The sequence below is a fragment of the Equus przewalskii genome, chromosome 17, assembly GCF_037783145.1.
Source record: "Equus przewalskii isolate Varuska chromosome 17, EquPr2, whole genome shotgun sequence".
In the NCBI taxonomy this organism is placed as follows: Eukaryota; Metazoa; Chordata; class Mammalia; order Perissodactyla; family Equidae; genus Equus; species Equus przewalskii.
Genome location: NC_091847.1, coordinates 57024515 through 57049289, shown reverse-complemented (window position 1 = coordinate 57049289; position 24775 = coordinate 57024515). Strand labels below are relative to the sequence as shown.

The 24775-nt window shown below is 41.8% G+C and overlaps 1 protein-coding gene across 30 annotated transcripts in view; it reads left to right on the top strand.

The window, feature by feature from the left end:
- ZNF385B (zinc finger protein 385B) overlaps nucleotides 1-5763 on the top strand; it is a 385687-nt gene extending 379924 nt beyond the window's left edge. For all 30 annotated transcript variants that reach the window (XM_070581599.1, XM_070581604.1, XM_070581606.1 and 27 more), the window contains 4 exons: nucleotides 966-1211; nucleotides 1996-2174; nucleotides 2750-2851; nucleotides 4246-5763. In XM_070581599.1, coding sequence (XP_070437700.1) covers nucleotides 966-1211; nucleotides 1996-2174; nucleotides 2750-2851; nucleotides 4246-4464 — 746 coding nt within the window. In that variant the 3' untranslated portion in view covers nucleotides 4465-5763. The remainder of the gene's footprint in view (nucleotides 1-965; nucleotides 1212-1995; nucleotides 2175-2749; nucleotides 2852-4245) is intronic.
- Nucleotides 5764-24775: the final 19012 nt, after the last annotated feature.

Here is a 24775-nt window from a genome sequence, read left to right as displayed (position 1 = left end):
TAGAGCAATTAACAAATGAATTTTCAGTTTTAATTCCCTTTCTCTCTTAATGAGAGTTTATCAGCATATCTATAGACATTTTCTAAGAGCACCAGCTCTACTAGAATTAAACATGTAATGGATTTTGCTATTTCCTAAGAAGTTCCCGTTTCTTTCCCAAAGGAGCCATTGAACAGAGCCTGTCTTGAATAGCAAATGAACCCCGAAATGTTAGATTCCATTAAAGTCACTCTGACCGCTCTTATAGCCTGCACATGGGCTTTGGGGATCATAAGCATTTAGCAGCTACATGTTCAAAATGCCAAGATGTCTGTAAATGATTTGGCTAATCCTCCTATTGTGCTTATGGTTAATGTCATTATTTCAAACTTATGATTTAGACTGGCAGTAACTAATAAGTATAACGAATAGAATCTTTGCATGTTGCATTTTGGATAAATTGCATTGCCATTCAATGAGCAGCAAAAACTTAACTAATCATAATCAAAATTAACCATGTTTCTTCCCTCCCCTTTACCCCAAAGTTAAAATTTTAACCTTGGTGTAAAAATTGAATTTTAACTTTATATTCATGTCATAATTAAAACACGAATAGTCAAATGAAACCACCATTGCATGACTTATTTCATGTTACCATCATATGATGTAATCAAATTGGAAGGTAGCTGGTTTTCCCATATATTACAGACTTCCCTGGAGCAACATTTACAAGTCAAGGACATCAGACAGAAAGTTACCTGCTGCAAGTGGGAGGACAAAGTCATTTTTCATAAGTCATCATGCTTTGATAACCTGATATGGAAACTGATGGCAGGGAGTTCTTTTTCAATAAAGTTCAATGAACTGGTCTGTGCTGAAGTAAAAACTACACATGAAAATCAAATTTCTATTTTGAATTCCTGTAAGTTTATCTGTGTTTATATGATATATGAGGCTTTAATACTATCTCTCTGTATCTCTCTTAGAAGATAAAGGGAAGTTAAAGGTCACCACTTCCAGTCAGCCGTCAAGCTCTGAAGGCGGCTCATTTCTCCTCAAATCTGGCCCAACACCTCTGCCCCCTGGAGCAGCCACTTCTCCCTCCAAGAGTACCAATGGAGCTCCTGGTACTGTTTCTGAATCAGAAGAAGAAAAAGCCAAAAAATTACTTTATTGTTCACTATGCAAAGTGGCTGTGAACTCCCTGTCTCAGCTGGAGGCACACAACACAGGTCAGCAGCCATCGCTGGGATTTAAATAATGTTAATAACAAAACCCAACTCTGCCCATCAGAACACCATCTCTTTTGTTGTTCAAACATTAGGTTTGTTCAATGTCTTCTCTAGTTTTCTAATTCAAAGGAGTGATTCTCAGAAAAGTCTGATATAATCACTTTGGAAACAGCAAGGCAAAAGCAGGCTAGAGATAAAACTTGTTCCTTCTTTATTTTCTCAAAAGCATCTAATACTTCCCAAAACTCATTATGACGAAGTGACAGAAATGAAGACAAATATCTATGCCCAATGTTCACCGCAACACACTTATAAGAGAAAAAAATGGAAACAACCTAAAAGTCCCTCAGTAGGGAAATGTGGAATAAATCATAGTAACCCAATATGATGGATGATATTACTCAGCCATTAAAATGTAATTATAGGAAAATATGTGTATGATTTGATATGTAAAATTTTCAGGATATTTAATTACCATGATCCCAATTTTGAAAATTTTTTCAGTACACCAGAAAAAGAACCTGAAAAGAAATACACTAAAATGATAACAGTGGTTATCTCTAGATGGTAAAAATATAGGTAATCTTTATTTTCTTTTTTATATAGTCATGTTTTCCCACTTTTTACAACGAAACTGTGTTAAACTTATAATCAGCATTAAAATGGTCATTAGCAAAAAGTATTGGGAAATTCAGCCTGAAGATAAACTTCTCAAGGATAAGAAAACAAAGAGCTTCATTTAGTTCTTAAATAGCTATTTAATGTATGTCTCTTTCTATGTTAGGATCTAAACACAAGACCATGGTGGAAGCTCGTAATGGGGCTGGTCCAATTAAGTCCTATCCTAGACCCGGGTCAAGATTAAAGATGCAGAATGGCAGTAAGGGGTCAGGACTACAGAACAAGACATTTCATTGTGAGATCTGTGATGTTCACGTTAATTCAGAAATTCAGCTCAAACAGGTAGTGTATCTTCAATTGGTCATCATTGTTGTTTGGGGTCACCACTTGACTGTGAATCTTCTAATCTATATAATGATTCTCAACTGTGCTCACAGTTAAATTTACTAACCTTTCTAGGATGCATACAATATACAACATGCAGGTGCTATGTGGAAGAAAAAGTACCAAATATTTGCGCACCTACTATTACTGTATGTCAGATTCCAGGCTAGGTGTTAGAGATAGATGAGCACAGTGGTCACCTGGACCTTACAGTAGAGCAGGAACTTCTGGAAGATAAGTAAGATGTTCACCCTGTCTTCCAAGGACCCAAAATCTGGGTAGGGCATAGACTCATCAGTCAGGGCGTAGGCAAAATCGGCTAAGTGCTACGGAGGAAGGGAAGGGCAAGAGGCATGACAATTGAGTGGGGAGCAAGTCCTAATTTAGAGAGTGTGCTGATTTTACCCACGCCACCTTGGAACTAGGGACCTAGAACTGGAAATGGAGAAACCAGCTACCTCTCCCTAGGAAATACATTTTAAGTGGAATGAAACTCACATTTAGCTTCAGCTAATGCATCAAACTCTTTTCAGCACATTTCTAGCCGAAGGCATAAGGATCGAGTTGCAGGGAAACCACTGAAGCCGAAATACAGTCCTTACAACAAACTCCAGCGGAGCCCGAGCATTTTAGCTGTAAGTTCACCTCACCCACTCACCTGTTTGGGGGGCAGCCTTGCTGGCTTGCGCGGGGAGTGTAGGTAAGGAGAGCCTAGGGACTGACTGGTCCTGAAAGGTTTTGAATTTAAATAGCCCTCATAGAAGTTTTAATGAATTGCTTGTTTCCTGCTGTAGGACACTTGAAGGATGCTTCCTTAGAGAAGAGAAACTGAACCTCTTTAAGAGCTAATGCCTTACTCTTTACCAGGGCCTTTTGAATAAACTATATTCTTTAGCCTATAAAGAAAAGGCTCAGGAACAAGGACAAGTGGTGTCTGAGGCATCCTGGAATGTGTTGAACCTGGGAAGAGGGATTGCTTTCTTGAAACAAAAATCCATCTATTTAATATCCTCCTCCTCTCTGGCTCGCTTGCGCTCTCTCTTTCTGCTGCCAGAAAGTGAAGTGGGTGTTTGTATTGCTCTCTCTTTCCAAGTCTAGCAGGCATGTTGGTAATCAGCCTGTCTTACCTGTTCTCAATATATGTGCTGTTTTCAGTTTCTTTGCTAAAATACCCAAGGGCTCCAGCCAAAGAGGCCATATAAACACCCAGATGGATGGATTTCATAATCGGCCCAGTGTGGCGTTCTGTCTGAGGTTGAAGCTGGGATTGGCCAGCTGGAGGCGATGGCAAGACTACCTTCCAGTTTCTCCGAACCCTCCATCTGACGCTGCAAGCAGGTGTTACCTGTATTAAGCAAATCCAGCTTGCAAAATTCCTCCTGATTGCGAAAGAGAGAAATCAAGGACTGATTCCACCTGGGATTCCTTTAAATGGAGAATGTTTCTAGTCCACTTACAATCATTCCCAACAACAGATAATTGTGAGCTGCAATTTTTCAGGGAATACTCTTTAAGTGGCCAGAGGGAGAGGTGTCAACTGACTTTGTTTTCTTGACTCTCCATGGGTCCCTTACATCCCGAACCCGGTTACCTAACCCAGTGCTCAAAGAAGTCACATGGAGGTCATGCACATTCTCCAAAGCAGCCGCTCTCAAGGCTGCCTTGTTGTTTAAGCAAGTCAGAATTTTGAAGTGAGCTCCATTGTCTACGCAGGAAATCTTCTGGGTCTGTTTGTTTTTCCCTTGAGGGCAGCAGCATAAAATAGCTTTAGCATCTCTCCAAAGAGGTCTTCCTGTGTCCTAGTCCCCGGGGGCAAAGACCCCCAGAAAAGGGTTGAAATGGAAACAAATCAAAGTAAAGATATGCCAAGAGCCTTTGAAACCAGCTTTGAGAAAATAATCATTTCTGAGAGTAAAGATTTTTAAAATCTGACTTCTTAATGTTGATGTTTTACTTATGAAAATCTATCTGTGGTGCCGTTGTTTAAAACAATATCCCCACTCCATTACCGGTTTTCTCCCTCTCTTAGGCAAAACTTGCATTCCAGAAAGATATGATGAAGCCTTTGGCCCCGGCCTTCCTGTCCTCGCCCCTGGCGGCGGCGGCGGCAGTGTCCTCGGCGCTGTCGCTGCCGCCCCGGCCGTCCGCCTCGCTCTTCCAGGCTCCAGCCATCCCGCCAGCTCTCCTGAGGCCGGGCCACGGGCCCATCCGCGCCACTCCTGCCTCCATCCTCTTCGCTCCCTACTGACGTCTATGAGCCCCAGGCACTTGAGGCCAGTAGGAGAGCTGAGTAGGCAAGCCAAAAGGATTCAGCGATGTCAGCATTTCGTGTTCAGTGCCCCCGCGCAGCCACAAAATGCAGCGAGCATACCACCCCGAGCCCGACTCCAAAGAACAGATCACTAGACTCAAGAGTGCTTTTAGGGACCGCGCCTATCATTTAGGAATCTGAGCAGCACAGGCTTTATTTCCCTAGTCCCTCTCCCTGCCCGCCGTCGTCCGCCCCCCCCCCCCCATTCAATTTGTATATCTGAGATATTTGGTTTCTTGCAAACGTGTTGGTCAGAAAAATATATACATAAAAATATATCATTCTCTGACTATTTTTCCATGGGTGTGATCTGGCTTAGAAACAATATGGAATATTTTCCTGGCAGACTTGAAAACTAGGGTCTTCCTCACGTGTCTGTAAATAACTCTGGAATCCAACTGGGCACATTCTAGTGTGGAACAAAAACAGATGAACACAAGTGCTGCCTTGTGGACACCATCTCCCCAACGGATCGCAGCGTTTTCTTTCTGGTGTACTCTTGTTGACAGGGATTGTGTACTGTTGTAGACCCGAGTACTGTCGTATCCTGTGTAGTGCTAGATGTGTATCTCTTGTCTGAATTAAACATTTTTAGTTGCTGTGTAAATGTTAGGAAGCAAAGTAGCTTTGAATTTTCTCTTTAAGAGAACAAAAGATAAAGTAATGTATTTTCTTTATTTCACATTTTATTTGGTGATATTTAAACGAAATAGAAAGCCATATAACATAGCTATAATTACTACCTGTTTGCTCTTTTTGTTTAACTTATTTCGTAGCTTCCACACCGTTGGAGTTGCTAAGCAAATGTACACAAACAGAGCAAGAGCTTCCTAAATTGCACATGTTTGCACCTCTTGCGCATTCTGCAAGAAGACAATGAATCCATGTATTTCTACGTAATTATCTTCTTCATTTTTAACCTGTTTTCATTTGTAATGATGCTACATAATTTTGTGGCTCCCTAATGCAATAATGTACAGAAGATAAAAAATTTATAATTGAACAATTTGTCTTTCTGTTCACTGAATACGTTGCAGGTCTCGCTCCTGTGCCCCCCCCTTCTAAGCTGATGTCAACGAGACTGGAATGTTTGTGATATTGGGGGGCAAGAGGTATCATAAATCAACAAAATAGAGTGAACTCTTTTAGAGCATCTATATCTGCAATCTGTAAATGGTAAAATGTCTGTGTATTTTTTTAAATGTATCTTTTCAATAAAAGTACAAAAAATAAAAATCTGTGTTTTCAAAGTTATTTTCTCCTGAGACATCTCAAATTTGAAATCATCTGATGAAAGATTTTTCAGTAGGTGCAAAGATTGCTTCTTACATATTTAACATTTTCAGCTCTTATTTGCAGCATGTTTATTTGTCATGTTTATTCATTACTGTTCACAGCATCTGCATGAGGCAAGACTGTACTGCTGTTTTCCTTCTGAATCTCTAAGAAGTTGGGTCCAAGTTGTGAGTGTGGCCCCAAATCACAGTAGCAGCCTGCTAAAAATTTGTGACTCTGATTTTTTTAATCTTCTGTGAGGCTTCTAAATCCCTAGCCTGTCTTTCATTCGTGTCCACGGCAATTATGATATCTTTTTAGAGAATTTTATTCCCCTCTCCCTCTTTCACCTTCTCTAACAGCCCACACTTCTTTTTTTCCACCTTGTTCTGTTTTTAAGTGTAAAGATCAATACATCACTGTTTGGTCTGGTTATCTATTGCTGCTTAATGAACTACTCCAAAACTTAGTGGCCTAAAATAAAACCGTTTTATTATATCACAATTTCAGGGATCAGGAATTCCAGGAGGACCTGGCTGGGCTGTTCTTCTGTTCTACGAGGCATCTATAAGAGGTCCCGTGGTGTGGTATTCAGGTGGTGGGTGGGCTGGCCTGGAGGCCCAAGATAGCTTCACTCATATGTCTGCCTGGATGGAGATGGCTGGAAGGTTGAACTCTACTGGAACAGCCTACCAGAGGGCCTACCTGTGGTCTCCCCAGCTACATGGTCTTAGGTAGTTACAAACTAACTCAGGAATCCCAGAGAGAGCATTTCAAGAGGCCTAGATAGAAGTCAAAAGGCTTCTTATAAAATTGTCTCAAAACTCCCAGCATGTCACTTATGCTACATTCTATTGATCAAGCAAGTCACTAAGGCCAATCTAGATTCAAGGAGAAGGAAATAATTCACTTTTCAATGTGAAGAAAAGCAAAGAATTTGCGTCCATCTTTAATCTACTACCTTGTTGTAGATTTTTGAGGGGAGTGGTAACAAAGCTATTACGGATCCCCTTTTCCCCACCTTAAGCCCAAACCATGTCAATTTTTCAAAACGTGAAGAATTGAGGTGGGAATAGGACCTAAATTCTCATTTCTAAACCATCAAGGCCAGTGGATGGCAGTGCAGCTCTGACTCACGGCAATAGACGTCGTCCTCTATCAAAGAGTCTATCCAGCTGTTTGAAAATTGACCTTAATATTCTAGACTTATAACCAGGTTAGTTTTAGAGTCTAAGATTCCAGTTTGACATTCAGAATTTGGGTTTCTTGAATATGACTCATTTGAGCTCTAACCAGTACCGGTTATACCGAACCTTGGTTAGACCTTCAGACACAGCTTATAGACATCATTCTCTGAAGTAACTGTGTTTCAGTTTAACAGTTTAGAGTTTTCCATTTTTATGGATTCCAATGGCAATTATATTTCATTTCTCTTACAGCATCTTGTATCTCATGAAAGCTTATTGTACTCCTCAAAAATTTTTAAATGTCAATATTTAAATACACCCAGGAATTTACTGATTAGATTTATAGAGTTTAAGATTTTTAAAAATCACCTCAGGGAGGAAGTAGAAAAGAATAGCAATTAATTAAAATGCATGCCTCCAAAAGAAGCCATGAGTAGCTTCAAGTAGAGATTTATGAAACACTGTTAAACAGATATATCTTATCATCCACCATGATCCTGAGGTGGCAGAGTGGGTCAATCCTGAGGGGAGAGACATGTTTCAGCTAACACCCCTTCCTATGCCATTTCTAGTGGGGAAGGAACACTACTCTACCCCTCCACTTATTGGGAAAGTTAAAAAATGTGCTGCTTACTCTGACATAACCCAGGTCTGGTCTCTGTAGAATCTGAAAATTGATCTCAGGTAGGATGCCAGATAAAATATAAAACACCCAGTTACATTTGAATTTCAGATAAATAATGGATAATTTTTAGTATAATATTTTAATAAATTTTAGTATGACATTGCACATAGCATAAGTATGTCCCACAAGTAAGTATACAAAATTTGGGACATACTTATACTAAATATTTGTTGTCTATCTGAAATTCAAATTTCCGTGAACAGCCTGTATTTTTCTCTTTCTTTTTAAGGAATATTAGCCCTAAGCTAACATCTGCTGCCAATCCTCCTCTTTTTGCTGAAGAAGACTGGCCCTGAGCTAACATCCATGCCCATCTTCCTCCACTTTATATGTGGGACGCCTGCCACAGCATGGCCTGACAAGCCCAGCGTAGGTCCGCACCTGGGATCTGAACCGGCAAACCCCAGGCCGCCAAAGCAGAAGGTACAAACTTAACTGCTGCGCCACCCGGCCAGCCCTGACAGCCTGTATTTTTATTTGCTAAATCTGGCAACCCTCATCTCAGGAGCATTCCTATTCATCTCAAGTATCATGATTCTTTGGGAGATAAGTGACCTCTTGGGTGCACATTGTGAAATGCACTCACAAACAGGCAGAGGAAGGAACTTGCAGTAAGTGAAAGTCGATGATATATTGACATTGGATAGGACCAGGACAGGGGAAAATGTAGCTACTGAAAGTTGTACTCGTACCTGTTTAACAAAATTAAACTATTATAAAAGCAAAGAAACAAAATTTTCATTTGTGTTATGCACCAAACACATCATCCCTGATTTGTTCCTTCTCTGCCCTAAAAGAATTCTTATTCTCTGGAGCAGAAATGGTTACGGTCATGTAGAATTTTTCTTCCAGAAAGTGCTTCAAGGAAAATACACCACAATTAACGTAGCTGAGAAAGAGAACCGAGGGATTGCTGCTGTAAAAAAAGAAAGGAGAAAGAGCTGAGAGCACAACAGGATTTCCACCTGATGCTCTAAAGACGCCCCTTGGGAGTCTCAAGAGACTCACTGAGGAGAATGAGTTTGAAGATGTTTTGAGAAATGGGTGCCCACTGCCTGGGGTGTCATCAGAGAGAGGGATCATGGCAGAAGGGGAGAGATGGCCAGAAACTCTTTGACGGGAAGATTAAGCCAGCATCAAGACATGTACTCTTGATGAGCACAGCATCTTCAAGTAACAGGTAGAAGGATTTCATTTCACCTCTGTAGGTCTGCTGCGTGGATTCTGGCCTCTCTTTACAGTGTTCCTTCCAACAGATGTTCCTCCCAACATTGCTTTGTTAATATGATAGCCCTCAATTAATATTAGAAGTGATATGGCTTCCTTGGGAAAATACCAGTTTCCAGTACCTTGGTGGGTTGAGAAGAAGCTGTGTGTACAAGAGCAAATTCCACAGGGGATGCTCATCTTTGCCTCCTTCCTTCCTCTAAGTAATTACCTCCATGGGGGAATTCATCAGGGACGTGATGCATGTTCTCAGCAACCACGCAGTGTGACTGTAGGGAATTGCCCTGACTTCTTTGGCTAAAATTTCTAAAGGCAGAGTGTCACTATAATGTACTCTTCCACTCCTCACTAAGTGCCCAAACCGCATCGAACCTCTTGTTGTCGGATCCCTTCTGTGGATGCAATGAAAATATCTTCATGTCGTGTTATTCATTTTAAAGAAGTCAGTTATCTACAGATGACCACACAAGCTTGTCACCAAGCGCCTGCTTTTCATTTTTAGTATAGTGAAAAAATTAGGATAGAGGAGAATTAAAGAAGAATAAGCCATAATTTACACTCAAAAACCCTGAATTCAAACCCTGGTCATGTCATACACTCATTAGTTCTGTGATCTTATGTCAGATAATGATTTTACGTAATTTTCTCAGAGTCTCAGTTTTTCACTTATATAAAACAGATATAATGGTACCGACTCACAGGGCAAGTTCTGAGAAGCAAATAAGATTAAACATGTAAAAATGTTTCTGTAAACTATAGCTTGCTATACAAATCTTCACAATTAGTGGATAAATAAAATCAATTTTTCTCACTTTAAATTTCTAAATTTTAAGTAGGATTCTCTCAAATTAGCCAATTTTGAGTCTTTACCATTAACCTAGGCTCAGAGAAAAATACATCTGTAATGGAGAAGAAATAATAAATTCATTAATTATAAGTTTGTGCCCCTATTCATGAAGGTATAACTCAAACAGAAGTAACCCTAAGATAATTGAGCCAAAGTAAATGCAAAGTGTTTGCATATCACAAATATGTTTGAATTTTATGTCTCAAATTCCATATAATAAAAACAGCATTTCAGGTTCTAAACAAATCAAGAACTTCATTATGTTGTAAAAAAATTACAACTGTTATTATAAAAAAATTTAAAAACTCCTTTTTGATGCAAAAAATTTAAAAACAATATAAAGAGGATGTAAACATACAAGACAAACTAAGAAAGATATTTACAACCCATGTGACATAAAAATTTTCACGTCCTTATTATACAGAGAACTCATATAAAATGAGGTGGGGCAACTTTTTCAGAAAAGAAAAACAATCCAATACAAAAAGAGGCAAAAAGGCAATCCAGAAAAGACAAAATATATACAAATGCTTAATAAATGTGAAAATAATACAAATGAAATGAACATTTCTTGATCTAGCATATTGCCAAAAAATTATAAATTTTCTAAACCTTGTATTGGTGAGAGCGGGGCAATGGACACATTCCTGTGCCGTTGGTAGTAATGAAAATTGCTTCAACTCTTCTGGAATGATGGTTGGTCATACATATTATCATGTCAATTACCATAACCTTTGGCCCAGGAATTCAACATCCAGGATTTTATCCTAAGATATTAATCCGGTAGATTTAAAACAATTTATACACAAGTATGTTTCAAAATATTGAAAAAATGTACATTCAAAGGGAATGAGTAAATAAATTATGGAACCCATATGGAAACAGCACAACTATTTAAAATGTTGAGATAATTCTGTAATTATTGTCACGAAAGGATGTCCATGATATGTGTCCAAGTGAGGGAAATAAAAAGTTACAGAACATGTTGAGTATGACCACATTCATATCAAATTTTAAAACCATATCTGTAAGTTTCTATATATACATGGAGAGATGTCTGATAAAACTAGTTATCCAGACTGATGGAGGTTACCCTGAGTTGTAGATTTTCATAGGGCTTTATATTTTTTTTGTAATGTTTGATAGAGTTTGATTTTTTTACAGTGAACACATGTAACTGTTTCAGAATCATGTAAATATAACCAGTTGTCTCATTATAACCGAAACAAATCACCTCCACTATACAATGACAGAGAGATAATTTCAAAAGACCAAGAAATTATAACTGGAAAATAACTATATAATAAATATCAAACAAGAATAGTTAATTATAAAAATAAAAAGCAAGGAAAGAGTTTGTGTTATTTCAGATTTTTTTTCCTGCCTTGAGAAAAACTATTCTCCTGACATGTCGAGAAACTGTAATAAGGTTACTGTGGAAAACCGAAACACCCAATTGCTTAAATAACGTGAACAGTATCTTGAGGTCTATGATTCTCAGCACCCCTCGCATGGATTCGGCCCACCTCACTCCTGGGTTCTGGCCTCTTCGATTGCGCAACCAATTCTGTGTCTTTTGCTAACAAACACCAATTCTTTGGGAATTGCATAACCAATGCCTAGATTCATATGGCTCTATTTTTCTAAAACTGAAAACATGGTGCCTATTTATTCTAGTAAAGACATATTATAAGATCAAAATACATTTGTCTTTCACTGTTGATTGGAAGAGCATTTTTACTACCAAGTGCACAGTTTGGTGACCAGGCCACCACCTGAAAGGAAAGGTAGGCTTCCTTTTTCCCACCATGAGGTGAGCACTGCCTGAGGCATGTTTGTCTGAGGTTGTCTTCTCTGCAGTTTAGGCAGCGGGGGAGAATCACGTGTGACAGAGCACACACTGTATAAATATGAAGAGCTGGTAAAATTTCCTTGAAGAGCAACTGACAGCATTTAACCTATAAGGCTCAGAAGTTTCAAACGATAAAAGGATAATGCGAAACACAAACTCGCTCTCCTGGCAGAGTCAGAATGCCATCCAGACACCCTCCCTAAGAGAATTCATTATTTGGACGCCAATAACTGTTTCACTTTCTACTAAATATGAACACATGGCACGTATAGGACTGAACACTACAGTCGAAGCTTGCATGATACATAGGAAAACCCTGTAGTGAAAAAACACTTTACATGTTGATTTCTGGCTCTCCAAGATAAAGATCAGTAGGCTCCTCGCTGTGGCTTCTGATAATAGGAGGCTCCCCTGAGACACAGGATCATTAGAGATAGCTGGTAGTCAAGTCCACACCTTTGTAAAAACAAAAGGCTAGCTTGAACTCTTACTCCCAGTTTGCAACATGGCTGAGCCCATTTTAAATCAAAATACTGAGCAGTTAAGCGCTGAAATTGGGTTGGAAGGAGAACGCCAAGCAAGAGTGGAAAAGCACCACTGGTCTCAAGCCAGAAAGGAGGTTTTGCTCCCAGGGTGGTTGCTTTGCTTTGCTTTGTCTACAGGCGAAAAACTTGAGCTGTCTGCTGTGTCTTCACTGAGCTGCAAAGTACAACCTGGGCCACAGATTCTCAAAGGGTAAAGTGGAGAAGAATCCCCTGGAAAGTTTGTTAAATTGCAGATTCCTGGGCCCCACCCCCAGAAATTAGTATTCAAGAAGCCAGGAGGGATACCCAGAGATTTGCATCCTCACACGTCTCCCCTCCCCCCCACCCCCTCCCCCCCCACCCCCCCTCCCCCCCCACCCCCCCCTCCCCCGGCCCAGTGTAACACGGAGAAGACAGAGAACAATCTGGCTCATAAAACTGAAGAAAGCAGTATTGGCCTCGGTGATGAGGATTTTTAGGCTGCTTAATTTTAAAATGGCTTATGATGAGGATTTTTAGGCTGGTTAGTTTTAAAATTACAGATGAGATTCAGGCTCCAAGGAGTGGAATTTGTTTGCCCCTTTGTTGGGAAACATTTACATTTCTAAGGGAAACCTCTATCTGTGAAGATGCCTCCCTCTCTGTGCCAGGAAGAAGGGGGGATGGTCTTATCTCTAGAAGCTCTTGGTCAATGCCAGAGGCAAGAACTTAAGTTGGTTACCGTCTGGCAACCTCATGTAACTGACCCTCCCCCCCACAAATCCTCCTTTGTCTTTAGCCGAGGATAAAATTCAAGCGGTGACTTCTGCCATTTACTCAATCCGGTTTGATTCTTATCTAAAAGTTGTGGGACCGCCAAATGGCCAGACCATACGGGCACTGATACCATTTTAACTTTTTTACATATTCTTTGTCTTGTAAAGAGATAACTCACATACCTATGCCTTAAATTTAGCTCTAACCCTCAACTGGGGGCAGCAGAAGCTCTGACTGCCCATGGGTCCTGTCCCCATGCTATTCTACTCTCTAAATAAAAGAGCACTACTGCCAGATCTTAAGAGTCTAAGAAATCTTTCTTTCGACTCCTCGGCTCACCGACCCCGCATCATCGGGATGCCTATTAGCCTCCTGGGTCTAGGCAGTGCTGCATATCAAATCCAGATTGAAGCGATAAACATTTCCAAAGATTATATTGAATAGACCCAACTTCAAACTAAGAGACCAAGGACGTCCATCTCCAAATAACCAAATACTTTTAGGCAAACAATAACGATTTGTAAATGCCTTAGGAATTAATTCACTCGTGCTTCCCCTTGCAAACAAAATCCTACACATAACCCTTACTTCAAAGCAAAACAGAAATAGTTCGTAAATATGGGCGAGGATCTGGTGATTCAAGACAAGGAGAGGAACAGATTACATCTACTTTAAGAAGAGAAATAAGAGAAAAGAGGTTTTAGGTGTTTAGGAAAGATTGCTACCTGGTTCCTAGGTAGCAATTCTAGAAAAGTAAGAGGATCACTGAGGGTGGGTTTCAAAGCAAAGTCTCTAAAATGTGTCTGTTATTATTGTGGACTAGGAAAAGCATGGCTTTATACAAACGTAGGAGAATACTCTGGAATACATCTCAAGGAATCTCCCTATCCTATGATTCTAATTGTTAATAAACCTAGTATTATATTAAAATGTGTCCACAGAGCCACGCCTGATGGCCTAGTAGTTAAAGTTTGGTGCTCACCACTTCAGTGGAACCACACCACTCATCTGTCAGTTGCCACGCAGTGGCCCACATAGAAGAACTAGAACAATTTACAACTAGAATATACAACTATTTACTGGGGCTTTGGGGAGGGGAAAAAAAACAGAGGAAGATTGGCAACAGATGTTAGCTCAGGGAGAATCTTTCCCTGCAAAAAAAGCTTTAAAAAAAAAATGTGGGTTCAGCCCAGTGGCATAGTGGTTAAGTTCGCATGTTCCACTTCAGCAGGCCAGGGTTCATGGTTTTGCATCCCAGGCACAGACCTACACACTGCTTGTCAAGCCACGCTGTGGCAGTGTCCCACATACAAAATAGAGGAAGACTGGCACAGATGTTAGCTCAGGGCCAATCTTCCTCACCAAAAAAAAAAAAAGTGTCTACAATGATACTTGATTTATAAATCAGGGGAATAAGATGTCCAACATGTTTATTTTTCACATACATGAATCTTAGTCCCTTTAGAACCACATTTTCTTGGTTTTATTTAAACTTTTGGATGGAATCCTTTCTAAAAGTTATTACTATTGTCCTGCTTTCTTAAGCATGATATACTGGCTATAATTTTTTGTTGATGATTCAAGTTCATCGTTAAAACCACCATTTGTGGTACATGTATAGAAGATGTATATAGTTATGGGAAGAAAAATGGACCAAAAATCAGAATTCCCAAATTCTAGTCCCCAGAGCCTACACTTACTGGGCAAGTTACCTTGAGCAAGTTTGAAACTCAATATCCTCATCTCCAAAAGGCGAATTTACTACTTATCTTGCATATACCAAAATGTATTGTGAGGATCAAATGAAAACAATTATAATAAGTGCTCAATAAATTTTCAGCTATAGTGTTATTGGCATGACAGGCACTGCATATACCAGAGAAACAAATGAGGAACCAAGGCTCACAGATTAGAAACCTCACAAATTCCTCCCAGACAGCCTCCTGCCAGCTCTCCACGCTCTCCACGGCTGCTGCACCACTGTCAGAGCATCGGATTCCATGTCCACACCCTGGGAAACATTTGTAGAAACACAGAGCTTGTGAACTACTCACATTGTTTCCTGCTGAGACATGACACCTGAGTAACAAAAATGGGAAAATGAAGGGGAAAGAGCTTTCGATTCAGCCCCATTTAACAGCTACTTGTTGTTGATGTCAGACACCAGAAAGACAGTGAGCAGATAGGAATGGTCCCTGCCTTCGGGTTGCCTAAAATGCTGAGGACAGGAGTGGTGGAGGGAGGAAGTGTTTCAAAGACCACACAAGTGAACAATCTTTCAACATATAATAAGAGCAAAGGAAAGACAAGTAGTCCAAGTGGTAGGGGCGGCACATGGGTGGGGAGAGTAGATGCCAAGGAAAAACTTCCTGGAGAACACGGTAGCTAAGATGGCAAGAAGAGGAAGCTTTCCAAAGAGAAGAAATGGCATGAGGAACAGCACAGAAGTATGAAATACAGTGTGGAGGGACCCGAGATCAGTTTATAGAGCCTGAAATGAGAAGCAAGGGGCGTCAGAGCAGGCTGGGAGGTAGCTGTGGATCAGTCCTGGAGACCCGCACATAGAAATCCTGTAGCTTGTGGGATCATGGGAGGGTCTTCCCTGGAAGTAATATGATCAGATTTGCATTAGGAAGATCTTTTTGGTAGAAATATAAAGGAGGATTTGGAGAGGGTTATGTGGACCAAAGAGACAGTTATGAGACCACAAGGATGACCTGAACTAGGGCCTCAGTAAGAAAAAATTTGAAATATCATGGACAGCAAAATCCACTCTACAGAAACCAAGCCACAGCTGCAGCATGCTGGTGCTGCCCTTTAAGAACTCAGGAGCAAGAACAAGGTAGGGTCTCTCTGGATACTTGCTGAAAGAATCCTCCTTTGTAATCTCCACGTGTCCAGCAGGGCACCTTGTGAATCCTAATAAATGAATGAATGATGAACACAGGGTCAGAGATGCTGGGTGTGTAGAACTGTTTGCCCGCATCCTAAGTAGGCCCAGACTATAACATCCTCTAAGTTCCACTGTGTACTTTTTTGATGTGTCATTCTCCTTAGTGTCCAATTGGAAAGCAGTCACCGCTCACCCTCTCAGTTTCTGTGAATGGAGAACCAGAGAAGCAAGACTGGTAGAACTTTGTGTAAAATAAGAACAGGGCTCCCAGAGCAGCCTGAGGGATGCTCGCAGGAGGAAAGTAGACTAGGCTCATTCTTAGTCTTTTTGACATCTATTTTAGCTGCTCAATTGCAGCATTTTTTTTTCCTTTCTTACTTTCAGGCATCCCATAGTGTCTGTCAGTTGAGGATGTCATAGAAATGACTTCTGGACTTGTATTATGAATCTCTATTGTACCATGAGAGTAAATAATCATCTTCTTCATTCATTCTACAAACTACAATGTGCCAGACACTGTGCTGAGATATTGAAATGAGACTCCCACGTGGTCCTGAAGGAGATTATTAAGACTTTGGAAGAAAGTCAAGTCTCGAGTAGTAGGTCTATTTTCACACGTGTCTGTCTATTTTAACTTAAATTGATTTATTCCATTTCTGATAATGCTGAGAAGAGTTTAATCCAGAGGACTTCAATATGGCTGAGGATCACCTGAGGAGCTTTCAAAAAATATCAAAGCCATGGCCTCAACATCATAGCAACTGAATCAGAATCTCAGATGGTGAGCCCCAGGCATCGAGAGGAAAACAAATAAACAAATGAACTCTCCAGGTGATCTTAATGAGAAGCCAGGTTTGAGATCCACTAATTATTTAGAGTTGAAGAGGGACTACAGATAAGAAAGCAAGACGAATTTGCTGCCCCTGGTCACTATTATTTGAGGGCAAAATACATTTCCCAAACCCGAGGATCTAAACAAACAAATTTTCTAAGTGTGTGAGTGGTGGGGGAGGGGAGGATATTTCGGTTAAGTGATGCCTTTTCTTTTCTCAATCAAATCATTGCCTAATCCACCCATGTGTGGACCTCCAGACCATGTGAACTGTCATCTGACACTACGTTCATGGAGATCTGGGGAGAAGAATGTTATCACTTATTGCTAAACTTCTGATGGAAAGGAATAAACTTTGAAAGTAAGTCTCCTAAAATTATTTATCTAAATATGAAATTCCCAAAGTGACACAGAGTAGTCTGGCACAGAGTTAGACCATTGATGCTACAGCAAAACAATTTTGATTATTTAACTGCCAACAATCTATACAAGTTCTGGTATAGTTGGCCCCCAAAATTGCCATAGGAAAATAGCAAATCAAATAGCAGTATGTGGATGCATTAGACACATTTGCTATATCTTGACAATGATGAGGGTGGGGAAAGAGGAGCCACATACTTAGTAAATAATAATAATGATGATGATGGCTATGGGCCCCATGGCACAGTGGTTAAGTTTGGTGCACTCCACTTCAGCAGGTTCGGGTCCCAGGCATGGACCTACACCACTCAGCCACGATGTGACAGCAATCCACATATATGGCAGAGAAAGATTGGCACTCATGTTAGCTCAGGGCTAATCTTCCTCAAACCAAAAAAAAAAAAAAAAGAAGAGGAAGATTGACAACAGATGTTATCTCAGGGCTAATCTTCCTCAGTAAAAAAAAAAATAATAATGATGATGGCTAGAGACACTAATGCTAAGAATTCATGGATGCTTCTGAACCATGACATATGTTGAACAGTTTCAAGCAGGTTATAAATGATCTTTATCTGCTTTCAGTATGAATGTTACCAGCCTCCATGTGACAATGTCATCTGATTTCTGCTTTGAGACCTCATATTATTGTCATCAGATTCTATAAAGTGAGCTACACAGAGCCACACACACTAGTGCTGGAGACAACGGCAGAACTGGAATCCTATTTTTTGTGACAGAAAGAGATCATATTTTACGAGAAAGAGAAAAGGAGGGCTCTCCCTACTTTCTTTTTCCTTCTTTTGAGTTTTACCCCATTTTGCTAGCCAAACACAAATCCTTCGGCCAAGGGCTTTCTCACATGAGGGTGCCACTGATGACTAAGATCTCATGCCCCAACCATGAACATCTCAGAGAAAGGAGGGTGACTCCCTTTTCTGCATCTGTTACAACCCTTCCTAAAACAAAGTTGAAAAGCAGGCATCACAGGCAGAAAAGCAGTCCTGTTCCCCAAGGACTCTGGATCTTGACTCTCCCACTACACAGCTCTGCCCAAATTAGCCGCTGAAGAGAGAAACCAACAGGTCGTGGAAGGCCTCCTGCTCGTGTTTCATTCCCTCACACCTGGAAGCTAAGACCCATCACCTAGGAGTGGGAACACGTGGAGGTGATGAGCAGGGTTTGCACAACTAACAAAGCCAGGGGGTGTGCCGGCCTCGGTGTCCCAGAGCAGGTGGCGCTGCAGCTGTGGGCCTGACCCCGGGACTCTGAGCTCTGAGGCCATCACTGCAGGCTTCCCTGCTCAGCCTTGGATTCCCAGGGCCTGCTGGCCCACTCTCACTGTCTCGAAAAGTAAGTAAAATAGTGATTGTTACAAGTAAACACAGGTGGGGGAGCTCAGCTCTTAGGCAGTGCTGGAACTCGACAGTTTAGGATGCGTCAGAATCCTCGGGGGCAGGAGGGATCTGGCATGTAGGAAGACCAGAGGTCAGGTGAATGAGCAGGTCACGCTTCAGCTTCAAGGGCGCTGAGGCTGGGAAGCCCGCCTGGCCGCACATTTCCCTCCTCAGCACAGTTGAGTCCATAAAGGGAACAGTCTGGAGCGATTGCAAATGTGCTTGGCTCTATTCACAGTAGCAGTGGGAAACCTTGATCCAGCACGTGTCGAATGCCATGCAGTTTTCATTTCCTTCTCCGGGGAGCAGATGGGAAGCATTACAACAAAAGGAGCCAAGGGAAGAAGAAAGCCTGCGGTTTTGCTGCCCCCACAAGTAAGTGGGGAGCAGTTTCCCGCTGTCCACAAAGATGCTTGGAAGGAAATGGGATGTTCTAGGAAAAGGTAAACAGGCCATTTGTTAATTAATTGAACCACTTTGGAGCAAAAAACAACAAGAAAAGGATGGAATTAAGTATGAATCGAAATAAATTAAAGAAGTTTGGGGCTCCTATGGAGATAATGCCTCCTCCCCATTTCATATTGGCCCCCCCGCCCCCTCCCACCAACACCCCTACCCTTGGGGTGCCCTCTCCCAGTTACCCACAGGCCCACGGGAGCTCCATTTCAGGGGTCCCGCGGTGGGTGTGTCTCTGAATCCAGGGACCTCAAACTCTCGTTAGTGTTCTTTGATCTGTGCCTTGCAATCGTGGCTTCCCCAGTCTAGCAAATTCCTCCTGGCTTGATTGTGGGGATCACGAAGATGAAATGTCACCATTTTACTTGGCTATTTTTCCTGTGCCCAGGCAATGCAGATAGGCAGTCAAACTAATTAAATCTACACTCTCCATTGCCACTCCTACTATTTCCCCAGAAGAAGTTGTCACTCTCTCTAAGAAAGAGGATTTTTTTGTCCCCAAGGCTGTTTTAAAATGATAATGCAACCTCTGCTACAAACGCAGGAGGACTGGCAATAAAATGTGCAAACTTACCTTTTCTAAATTTAATTAAACTCGCGTAGCAAGGATGACCTTGGGAGCCATAGTCTTCTACAGCGTTCAGCCCTATGTGAGCACACATGAGAGCTTTGGAGGTGGTGTGGGAGAAAGTCTATGTGAAGAGGGGAGGGCACAGACTTCTCTGCCGCCACCTGCCCACACGTGGGGCGCCTAACGAGCCTCTGGGGAGGGAGGAAAGAGCTACAATGAGAGCTGAACTTGAAGGCAACGCCTTGGTCGGGGAGACAGTTCTTAATCTTCACAGCTCGTGGAACCCTTTGAGAATCTGCTGGAAGTTTTGGACCCTCTCTACAGAAAAATATACACGTCCCCTTACAACACTCAACTCTTACCCCATCCCAAGGGCATTCTCTGACTCCTGGAAGCCTATCCGTGGATCACCACCTACGGCTCTGAGGACTCAGGGAGGCACTTTCCTTACAGTTCCTGCTCCTCGAGACTTGACTGAGCACAGCATGGCAGCCCCTACCCAGTGCCCTGGATGCAGGCTGCTCCCGGGCAGACAGGTGGCTGCTTTGCTCAGTTCTGTAACACCCTGGCCATCAAGGGACACTACTTTGACACCTTGTCTCCGGGTTTCATTCCAGGGGGGAAGATAGTCTCACCAGCTCCACCCCAGGCACTCGAAGAACAACCACCAGCACTCGACGGCTGTGCCCAGCAGAGCACGGATGCCACGGAAGTGCCACACGTGGAACACTCATGGGAGAGGGCAGCAAAGCCTTGGGAGCTGCGGACTTGACCAGGCAAGGGCAGCGGCACGGGGCCAGCACAAATGGGTACAAACGCTTCTGTGAGCTCATTTATTCTCACAGGCTGGGGAGGCCCAGGGGCATTCAGCTTACACCTAATAATCACCTCTTTAAATCATTACTTGGGATTAGGTACTGGAAAGTGTTAGTCCGATCTACAGGGGCATTTCTGGAGTAAAGGAGGGAGGCTTCCAAAACCTCAGGTTATCAAACTAATTTTTTAAAATGCATCCTCATTTAATCTTGTCATGATGGTTAAAGTAAGTACTGAAGACAGTCCTTGAAGCAGACGTCTCTGAACACAGCGACTCTCAGAAAGGAGGTGTGAGCAGGCCGGCCTGATGGGTTTCCGGCCTGAGAGCTCTGCACCAGCTGGGCTTGGTTGGGGGTGGGGGGGGGGTGGTTATTTCACATGCAAATGTCTCCCAAGCCCACAGTGTCAGGAAGCCACGTGAATTTGCCTAATCTTAGGAATAAATCTGCCCCAAAAGCAGGCTCAGGAATTGAGAGACTGTTGTCTTTTTGCTACTATATTAACTTATCGATCTCCCCACTCCAGTTTACCACCATTTCCCCTCTTTCAATGCACTGAACTGTCTTACAATGGCATTGGCAAGAAAGAGAATTTCAAAACAATTGTTATTAGAATCTCTGTTCTCAATATTCTGGGGGGGACGGATGGTGGTGCAGGGGTGCTGATAATATTGATGCCTAAAACAGAGCAAATTTAGATTCTGCTTGAGCTCACCTGTAATCTTGGGCAGGCCAGTTAACCAGTCCTGTCCCCTTGGGTGCAAGACGAGGGATTCTGATAGATTATCTCTAATGCACCTTCTAATCATGATCATGACGATAATACCTTGATTTTGTATGGATCTTCAATATTCACAAAGCACTTCCTCTCATTTAATCTGGTCTCCTGGTTCAGAGCACAGGCTCTAGAGTCAGACTGCCTGCCTGGGTTCAACTTCTGGCTCCACTACTTACTGTGTGACCTAGGGCAAAGTATTAACCTCTCTGTGCCTCTATTTCCTCATCTATAAAATGGAAATGATAATTCCTTCCTCATATGATTGCTATGGGGATTAAAAGAGTTGTCACATATAGTGAACTTAGAACCATATTTGGTACAGCATAGCTGCTCAATAAATATAGACGTTAATTGTAGTTATTTTTAAATGTAATCTGTATCTGGGTCAGTGCCTCCTTTTAATTTTTAATTTGATTTCTCTCCTTCGCTATTTTCTTAGACATCCTTTTTTGGCTCTATTTCATCTCTTGTGGAATTATTTAATATGGTTAACAAATTTGAGTTTGTGATGGCCAACGTAAGTGCATCATTCACTGTGGGCTAAGGATACTGTTTGAAGCTGATACTCATTGTGATTTCATTTGTAATTATTCTTTTATCCCATTTGTACCAGTCAAATGTCCATAGCCTCTTAAGTAGTTTATTCAAAAATAGAATCCAGTCACTAGGTAAACGTATACATGGAACATAGACACTCTTCCGGGAGGCGAAACGGCTGAGCACCTATAAGGTGACATTTGAGACGCACTAAGAGCCCTCTCTACCACAAATGGCTCCCTCTAACCACCTCGTCCTCCGACCAGTGTCAGTGTTTCTGTCTCCTACATGGTCTGAAATAGCCACTGTGACTGTTTTGGTGACCAAGATATAAGTCACTTTAGTCACTGCTTTGGAGCCATAGGGGAGGCACTGCTTCTAGAAAATACAGATGTCACACACACACACACACACACACACACACACACACACTGACACTGACACACTGTAAGTTTCCTTTCTGAGGCATTTTAATATGAATGTCTTGTGTATACCTCCCAATTTATAGAACCAGGTGATATTATCACAATTTTACAGATAAGGAAACAGAGAGAGAAGCTAAAAGGGTTGGCCAAAGTTATAAATACACTCAGTTTGCTGAGCAACCAATAAGTGCCCAGCATGGTTTCTGGGGAGCTTAAAATGGAAGGCCTGAATTTAAGAGAGTTAACAGTTTAGCTTTGCTTCCTTTGTTCCCTCGGAAGTTAGGAATTGTGTTCAGAATGTCTAGATTTCTTGGATTAGTCACATTGAGAGGCAGGGAAAACCAACCATAGAGGACAGGAAACCAAAACTAGGTGAGTTTCAGAGGGGAGGTCAAACCAAGGAGGGTGCCAGCACCTGCCTCAGATGACTGAGAAGGCCCTTCGTAACCCAGAGCTAAGACGAAAGACCAGCTGAGGGGAGACGGACGCTGACTGCAGGGTCAGATCCCTGACAGTGCACTCGAGATCAGCAAAGCAAGAGCAGACTGCGTCCTGGGGCCAGCCTGGGTCTCCCACAGCTCGCGAGGCTGTAAGGCAAGGCTCTCGGGGCCAAGTTACACACAGAAACTGGAACTTCTGCCTCCTTCTGACTGGATGATCAGATGAGTGCTTACTAATCGTCAGGAAAACCACTCCCTGATATTGTCTGATCACGATGCTTAATTTTATGTGTCAACTTGGCTTGGCCACGGTGCCCAGATATCGGGTCAAACATTATCCTGGATGTTTCTGTGAAGGTGTTTTTGGGAGGAGACCAACATTTCAATCAGTAGACTTTGAGTAAAGCAGATTACCCTCCATAATGTGGATGGGCCTCATCCAATCAGCTGAAGGCCTTAATAGAACAAAGACTGACCTCCCTGGAGCAAGAAGGAATTCTGCCAACAGACTGCCTTTGGACACAGACTCTTCCATGGGTCTCCAGCCTGCCAGCCTACCCTCAAGATTTTGGATTTACCAAAGACCAGAAGCCTCTGCAATCATGGAAGCCAGTTACTTAGAATCAATCTCTCTCTCTCTCTACATATATATACATATATTTTTAATTTATGTTTATATGCACATACATCCTGTTGGTTCCATTTCTCTGGAGAACCCTAATACACAGCTTTATGCACTTAAGAGCACAATGACCACTTTCTCTGGATCCACTAAGCTCCAATATGTTTGAAGATACAGGTCTTTCTCTTATGTTGAGAGGCAACGTCAGCCAAGGAGCGAAATGAGGAAGAACATGGGCTCCGCCTGGTTTGAATCCGGCCCCATCACTTACCGTTAACTGACAGTGAGGAATTTAACCTCTCTGGTCCTCAGTTGTTCCATCTGATAATGTTAGTTTCTACCTCACCGAATCCTTAAAGGTATAAATGAGCTAATGCATCTAAAGCGTTTAGTACAGAGACTAGAACTTAAAAAAATCACAGTAAGACTAGCTATTATGTTCCTTGCTCCCCATATCTGGTGAATGCACATTAAGTCCGGAATGAACAGCCTGAATGCTCAGAATCTGAAGAATTCCCTATGAGGCGACTGCATCAACATATTGTGTGATTTCCGTGGTGCCTCCACTTCTCTGCTATAAAATGAAGTCAAACAGATGGATTGTGAGTTAATGAGTGTATAAAGCACTATGAAATCCTTAGATAAAGGTGCCCCTGAGCACTGTTATCACATGAAAGGCAATTGAGTGTTATTACTGGGCAGGTTTTATATTTTTAATATATTTTAAATGTTTTTTTGGTCAACATGTGGGGCGAGGTAAATAAAGTGGTGTTAGAACAGAAACTCATAAACAGCCGTATAATTGCCTCTTGGCTTGCACTGCCTTATTACACTCGACTCACTGCACAAAGGGTTTGAAAGATAAATATTCCAATTTTTCCGGGGTTTACATTTTCTGGAACCTAGTTCTGATAAACAAGGTCATGCCAAGTCTACTTCTGTGACTTGGACAGGCTCAAGCATTTGTAAGTAAATTATAGAACATTCAGCTATTCGTTTTTTAATAAGCATCAAGCCAGAATCAGCGTCCTTTCTCAACGGGGTTGTTTTTAGAGTATTTCAAAATTCCGTCATACTTCCAAGGATACCAAAGTCTAATCTGTGAACTGCAAAGATGATCTCCTTTCAGTCATTAAAGGGAATATAATAAAAATAACCATAATCATGCCCAATGCAAAATAGACATTCCCAGAGGAGGCATGGCTTAGAATTCAACCTGGATTTTAGTTCTGTTTCTGGCACGTGTTAGCTATGTGACCTTGACAAATTACTAAGCTTTTTTTTTTTAAGTCAAAAAAAGTAATACGTAACTTATAAGCTACTGTGTGAAAATTATCTAACTTGATGTCTAGCACATAATAAATATTTCCTCTCCTCTGGCCCTGTGGTGAAAGATTCTATAACCTTGGGGTGATCCTAGAGCCCTCAGTTTTTCAGGTCATTCTCTGGAGGGTTAAGCTGAGTTCACAGGATATAAAGGAGTTACAATTTTGCTTACTGCTCCCAGGCCTCCTAGCAGAGTTAACAGGAGCACCTGAAATTGTTTCCTTCCTCAAATTCTCCAACTAAGAATTCTGTGCAGCATTGAGAATCAGTGGGACTGGAAACATGACCCAAGTAAGCTGCTATTTCTAAACCTACTACCAAAGGCTGTAGGCCAGGGCCTGAGGCAAACGAACCCACAGCCTTCTGAGCTCCCTGGAGGTTGCCAG